Raw genomic sequence first — 7,641 nt, 5'->3', positions numbered from 1 at the left:
TAAGGTCACGCTTGACAAAGCCCTGGCTGGGTTGATTTCGTTGGGGATTGGCCCCGCTTTGAGCAGGGGGTTGGACTAGATGACCTCCTGAGGTCCCTTCCAACCCTGATATTCTATGATTCTGTGGCTCCCTCAGCTTTCCCAAAACACACCAGCTTCAGGGACACAAAACTCTTGTTTTCCCCCTTGCTGGCTTTCACTGTCTCACTAGTTTTTGCAGTCCCCTGCAGTCTTGTTCAGTTTCCTTCTCTTTTCTCATGGTTGGCTGGAGTTGGGTGAGATACAGATACAGCTGCAGGTTTAGCAGGGGTATTGTATCAGTCCAGTGCATTTCTGTTTCCAACAGAAATGCATAGATTGAAACTACCAGTGGCTCTCCAGACTGAGATTCTCACAGGTGCCTAATGGAGTTATGCACCCAAATCCCTGTGAAATGGGAGTTGGGCACTTAACTCCAATAAGGCCCTTGGAAAATCCTTCATGCAATGCTGAAGTCCTTCTGTTCTCACCTGTGCCCAGCTCCCTTGCCTCTGGCCAAGCCCTGACATGCTCCCAGTGACTGAGCCAGCACTGCCATTTTGGCATCACAGGAATTCTTCCTGTTGGTAGGTGATAGACGCTTCCTCTCACCGTAGGTTGCCTCACACCCCGAGGAGAGGGCACTGAGTGCAGTGGAGCTGTCTAAGGCACTTAGGACTGACTAGACACCGTGTACTGAGAACTGCCACTTGTAACAGTTCCCCTTCCTTTAAACTGCTCTGTGCCATTGGCAGGAGCAGAGCAGCTGATGCCCTGTACGGCCACAGGCCAAGTCCCTCCTTGGTGACTGTTTGACAGACCTGAACCCCAATAATGTTCTCAGTTCTATGTGTGCCCTGGCTAACTCCCAGCTGGGTCTGGACAGTCCCAGTGGCCCTGGCTTGTGAGTCTAACTCTTTGTTTGCCCAACCTCCATGGGCCCAGTGAGCCTGGTGCTGGTGCTTTGCTAGAGCTGGTCACAGCCGGGTGTAGACCAGGTAAGAGTTATGAAGCTGTTCCTGGTGAAGTGTCCAGATGGTATGATGGTATTTTTCTGCTTGGGCCTGGCTATTTGCATCTGGCCTGTGTGAGAGCAGTGAAGGCAATAAGCGCCATTTCAGGGGTGGCAGATTTCCCAAGCTTACGTGCATATTTTTATTGTCCAACCATTAATTTTGATCAAAAATTGTTTTCTTACAGAAATAAAATATTGGTTAAAATTGTCTTCACTCTGCCTGGTGCCCAGTTAAAAACTCCATGATGGGAATGTGGTTATGGCCACTTCCCTCCCTGGTCCTTTCAGTTAGATGGACAACACTGTCCTGAGTTCCAGCTGGGACCTCATGAAAGGGGTGGAGTGGGGGTGTGGTCGGGGGGGGCGAGCACCCATGCTAAAGCGGGGAAGTCGGTGCCTATAAACATAGAGAAACAATGAACAGGGGATTTACTTGGATAATTAGTGGTTTTTGTGCCTTACACTATGTCAGCTGTGTGCATTTTCAGACGCTGTACAAGTTCATCCTATAGGGTGAACATTTAGCCAAGGCCATGCAGAAAAATACCATCATACTGGGTGCATGTGTGCTGAACATGAGAGAGTGACAAAGCTGTCCGCAACCGCCCTTTCCTATATGTTGTGTTACATGGACACCGCACAGAAATATAAACATTCTGTCTCAGTAACTCCATACATATCATCACAATATTTTTCATATTAGCGCTGAGATTTCCAATGGGAGTTTTCAACTTAATATCAGTGGGGGCTGATTGCCTAAATCACCCAGGCAGCTTGAAAACTTCCGGCTAAGACTCAGCTCGTTTTTGTGAAAGACGCATATTTACAGACCGCTTTTCTCAAGGCTTCTTTGACTTCTCTGTTTCTCAGGCTGTAGATGAGGGGATTTACCAGAGGAGTCATGACTGTGTAGGAAAGAGAGAGCACTTTGTTCAGGAGGCTTAATGAATTGTGGTTTGGAAGCATATAGACAATCATTAGGGTTCCATAGTAAATTGTCACCACAATGAGATGGGAGGAGCAGGTGGAAAAGGCCTTTTGTCTCCCAGCAGTGGAAGGGATACTCAGAATGCTGGCAATGATACACACGTAGGATGTCAGGGTTAGTAGGAATGGAGGCAGGGTGAATACACAGGACAGGATGAAATGGAACAATACTAACCAGTGTGTGTCACTGCAGGAGAGTTCCATGAATGGGATGACATCACAATAGAAATGGTCAATTTCATTTGGGCCACAGAATGTTAACTGTGATAGGAATGAGACAAAGATGGTACCAGCCAAACAACCATTTAACCAGGACCCAGCAGCCAATTGGAGACTAAACCTGGTATTCATAAGAGTTGAATAGTGCAGGGGTTTACATATCACTAAATACCCATCATAAGACATCACTTCTAGGAGATAGCATTCTGTACATACCAGAGAACCAAAGAAATACATTTGTATGATGCAGCCACTGGCTGAGATGGTTTTGTCCCCAGTAAGAAGATTGGCCAGCATCTGGGCCAGGATGGCTGAGGCGTAGCAGGTATCCAAGCAGGACAAGTTCCCTAGGAAGAAGTACATGGGGGTGTGAAGGTGCTGATCAGTCACAACTAGTGCAGTGATGAGAATGTTCCCAGTCACGGTTGCGATGTAGATCACTAGGAACATCAGGAAGAGAAGAATTTTCAGTTCAGGGAGATCCCCGAATCCTAGGAGGATGAATTCCATGCCATCTGTTTGATTTCTCCAGTCTCTGTCTTCCATGGGTTTAGTCTCGGAACAATAAAACAAACTGGGCAATTGAATTGGAAAAACATAGTTAAAAGTTCATGATTTAATTCCATAAATATTCAGAAACTCCCCTTCCTCTCCTGGTTACAGGCTGAAATTTTAAGGCTAAATCTAGATTTAACAGCTAAGTGCCAGGAGTCTCAGCCCGAACACAGAACATTGGTGTCCAGGTAGATCTCCCTCTGCCAGGTCAGAACAATGACTAAAAAAGAAACTATTTCTCTGGTAACCGAGTACTCATATGACAGATCAAACCATTTCTTTATCTAGTGTCATATTCCTTCCAGTGACATACAGGAGATTAACAATGATGCTTAAATGCTGTTTTTCACTTCTGGCAATGGCCATAATCATGCCATGACTTAGGAGTCAAAATTAATAAATACATCGACTAAAATGTTGGACTGAGATTTCCAACCCAGTCTAGTGTCCTTAGACACTGATCTCTGGTTACAATTAATGGAAATTAATATAACTATATCTCCTGGCATTTCAGTGCCTTGTAGGAGAAGGAATAATTTTCACCCCCTCACAAGACATCAGTTTATGCAATAAATTCTGAAGGGGAGTAAATTCTCCCTTAATTCCTCTGGTGGTGATGGTGATGTGGGTCAGGGACTGGCAATGCCTTTTCTTTTTCCTGATGTTAACTGTAGCTGTAATAAAATAATCTCTTTGGGGGGTGGATCTTAGGATGGGACAAAACCAGGCTGATGTGCAACCCAAACTGGGGAGTGACCCTCTGCACTACATAATATTTGTGGAATGATAATTCACGTGGGGTGGGGGTGGAAGATGTTGTCCCTGAACTCAGAGTCTAGAAACAATCTGGCATGTTTGATCCGAGCTAGTAAGACTCCTTCACCACTCCCCACCCTATTGGGGGACACTGAGCCTGATCCCCAGCTGATATAATTCAAGGCATCTCCATTTGTGTTAGTGGGTCAGTTCCCCACCTGAGGACCTGTACAGGACATGGATCTCAGACTCCATCTCTGTGAAATGGTGCTATGAATGCTGACTGGCACTGCTGAGGGAAGGTGAGGCTAAAACTGCTAATATTCACCTGAAGAAGAGCTCTGTGTTGCTCAAAAGTTGGTCCAGTAAAAGATATTATCTCACCCATCTTGTTCCTCTGCTATTCACAAAACACATTCATGCCTCTGTTTGGCAGTGGTATAGAAATACAGTCAGGAAGATGGTGCTCACCTGTAACCACAGCACAGCCCAAGCTTGAAGCAATGAACTCTTATTTCTCAGGGTTCGGCCACCAGGATTCAGGATCCTCAGATGAGGTTCTTGTCTCTCCTCTTTCTGCAGAAACTGGGTTTTCTCAGTGAAGACCCCTGCAGTTACCTGAAGGGATGAGCAGGTGCATTTGATCTACATTTGAGCAATGAGCTTCCCCTTGGATTTACAAAGTGCAAATGCTGCCTCATATTTGTATTCAGTCTTCACGGTTTTTAGTACGGTCACACTTCAACCTTTCTCCCACTTCATTGATTTTTTTCTCTCCAAAGCTTTATAGCTAACAATGCCCACTGGGACATGTATAATGTGACTTGTATAATTGTATCTTTTATTAAGTCTAATGAGTCCATGTGGAATATATTTTAGATCATGAACAAACACCAGCTTCCATTCTTGGGAGATGCCTGTTATAATCTACTTGCCCTACCCGGTTATTAATATTCAATATATGCTGCCACCTCGTGGCCCTTTTTCTAGTATTATTCTATTGGCTACAAAAATCTATTGGTCACTAGTCAGTATTTCTAACACCCCCTTCAGTTCCTCTGCTCTGCTGCCATCTAGTGTTGATTTCCCAGCATGGCAGCCTGTTTCTTTGCTGTCCTCTAGTGGATTCTTCTTCTTCTCATAGGTGCATCTTTCCAGTGCTTGACTCATGTCACCTGCTGGCCATTATTTAGTATAATAGCCCATTTCTCACTCCACAACATCTGCTACTATCCACAGTTCATTACATATTGCAGATGTCCTTTTCTCTTCGGGACCCATTTCCCACCATTTATACACCGTTATTCAACTTCACCTTCCTTTCCACTTCCCTCAGGTGGTCATTTGGCAACATAACACCTTCTTTCTTGCCCTTCCACTTTGGCTGCTATCCACTGGACAACACCACTACATCTTTCCATTCCTTTGCCCCCTAAAGACTCTAGAGAGCTTAATCACCCCTTTCCTCCTTTCTTACCTACTGCTACATGTGCGCTATTCCAAAGTAGAGCCACTGAGAACCAAATCGTAGAACAACCTGATTGCAACATTAGTAGCTGTAGTAGAGAGAGCCTGAGACATAAGGCCTAAGCCCTGAACAGAAGTCAGGCCTGTCTACTATAAAGCAAAGTGAGGCTGTGAGCAGAAAAAGGATGTTACAAAACATCCCTGTTGGCAGGTTCACTCTCTGATATATAAACTATCCCATTATTGGAAAAACAGAAGCAACCCTAAGCACTTAGGAGTCACGTAAACACATTCCAGAGGGATGGTGCCAGAACACCCCAATACCAAGAATGGCAGAAGCACACTCCCCAAAGATAAGAGGAACATGCTGACCCCTTAAAGATAAGGTCAGGATGACAGTAAGAAGGATAGAGATGTTTTGATAAGGTATTGGGTGGTGACAAACACGGCAGGGGGCAGTCACTAACTATGTCAGAGGGACAATACAAAACTTGTTTGTATCAGTGTACAAAAGAAGAGTAGCAGAGGGGTTGACTTTGTCCAGCCTAGGAGGGAACAGAAAATACCCGCTGTTCACTGAGCCATATCCATTGTCACGGGCATACATATTCTAGTGTAACTATAGATATTGATCCGGGCAACTAGGACCGTGTTTCATCGGCAATAAGCCTGGCTGAGTGCCTTCACTACTGAACTGGAGTCTGGTGGATTTGTTGGGAATTTTGACCAAAGTCTGCTGTACTGGCTACCTGGCCAGAGCCAGAGCAGCACACTCTGAGAACACACACACACACAGCTAAAACATCTATTGACAGTAGCTACAACAGCACCTACAACAACGGCAGTGGCTCAGAAATTTTCAGCAGGGGTTTTCCATCCATCCAGTGTATTCTGTTGATATGGGGTCTCTTTCCAAAGGAAATGTATAGATTGAACATCATAATGGCTGTACCGGGTCAGACCAAAGGTCCATCTAGCCCAGTATCTGTCTACCGACAGTGGCCAATGCCAGGTACCCCAGAGGGAGTGAACCTAACAGGCAATGATCAAGTGATCTCTCTCCTGCCATCCATCTCCATCCTCTGACAAACAGAGGCTAGGGACACCATTCCTTACCCATCCTGGCTAATAGCCATTTATGCACTTAACCACCATGAATTTATCCAGTCCTCTTTTAAACATTGTTATAGTCCTAGCCTTCACAACCTCTCAGGTAAGGAGTTCCACATGTTGACTGTGCGCTGTGTGAAGAAGAACTTCCTTTTATTTGTTTTAAACCTGCTGCCTATTAATTTTATTTGGTGACCCCTAGTTCTTGTATTATGGGAATAAATAAATAACTTTTCCTTATCCACTTTCTCAACGTCACTCATGATTTTATAAACCTCTATCATATCCCCCCTTAGTCTCCTCTTTTCCAAGCTGAAGAGTCCTAGCCTCTTTAATCTCTCTTCATATGGGACCCTCTCCAAACCCCTAATCATTTTAGTTGCCCTTTTCTGAACCTTTTCTAGTGCCAGTATATCTTTTTTGAGGTGAGAAGATCACATCTGTACACAGTATTCGAGATGTGGGCATGTCATAGGTTTATTCCCCACTTTGAACTTTAGCGTTCACAAGATGGGGACCTGCATGGACTTCTCTAAACTAAAATCCTAGTTTAGATCTGGTTCTTGCTGCCACCAGTCAGTTTTTAAGTGTCTGACACACTCCCTGTTCCCCCAAAACTTTCCCTAGGGAACACAGATTCAAACCTGAATCTCAACACAAAGGGAAACAAACCATTTCCCTTCTCCCCTCTCCTAGTGCTTAGGAGAGATACCTGATTCAAACTCCTTGAATCAACCAAAGAGGGATTCACTTTTCCCCTTCCCCTGAAAATCCAAACAAGGGAAGAAATCTATCAAGTTCTAAAAAGAAAAGATTTTATTAAAGAAAGAAAAAAAAGTGCACTCTTTCTGTAATACCAGGATGGAACAATACACAGAGTCTAACCTATAAACCTGGAGAGATTTCCCCCTCCCCCTTTCTTTCTCAGTAAAAGCAAAGTAACAGCAACAGAAATAAAGATATTCTTCCAGCAAACACACAATTGCAAATATAGAAAGCAACTCAAAAGACTAATCTGCCTTTTTAACTAATACTCACTATACTGGATAGTAGGAAATACTCCAGGAGAACTTGGAGACATGTCTGGCCTCTCTTAGATCCAAAGAGAGCACACAGAGCAAACAAGGAACACAGACAAAGCCTTCCCTCCACAGAGATTTGAAATTATCCTGTCCCTTGATTGGTCCTCTGGTCAGGTGTTCCTCAGGTTACTGAGCTTGTTAACCCTTTACAGGAAAAACTATCTGTTTATGACAGCGCGCACCATGGATTTATATAAGGGCAATAATATATTCTCAGTCTTATTCTCTATCCCCTTTTCAGTGATTCCTAACATCCTGTTTGCTTTTTTGACCGCCTCTGCACACTGTGTGGACATCTTCAGAGAACTTTCACGATGACTCCAAGTTCTTTTTCCTGACTTGTTGTAGCTAAATTAGCCCCCATCATATTGTATGTATAGTTGGGGTTATTTTTTCCAACGTGCATTACTTTACATTTATCCACATTAAATT

General features: G+C 44.1%; 1 protein-coding gene across 1 annotated transcript; it reads right to left on the bottom strand.

Annotated features, from left to right (window-relative positions):
• Nucleotides 1–1,828: 1,828 nt before the first annotated feature.
• Nucleotides 1,829–2,785, bottom strand: LOC123346897 (olfactory receptor 11A1-like). The gene has a single exon (XM_044984341.1). The coding sequence runs from the start codon at nt 2,783–2,785 to the stop codon at nt 1,829–1,831; it is 957 nt and encodes a 318-aa protein (XP_044840276.1).
• Between the last annotated feature and the right edge of the window lie 4,856 nt (nt 2,786–7,641).

This window comes from Mauremys mutica, chromosome 12 (genome assembly GCF_020497125.1).
Source record: "Mauremys mutica isolate MM-2020 ecotype Southern chromosome 12, ASM2049712v1, whole genome shotgun sequence".
Taxonomy (NCBI): domain Eukaryota; kingdom Metazoa; phylum Chordata; order Testudines; family Geoemydidae; genus Mauremys; species Mauremys mutica.
This window is presented reverse-complemented; position numbering and strand designations above follow the sequence as displayed.

Coding starts and splice junctions, on each gene's coding strand:
- LOC123346897 (XM_044984341.1), bottom strand. CDS start 2,785: ATGGAAGACAGAGACTGGAGAAATCAAACAGATGGCATGGAATTCATC.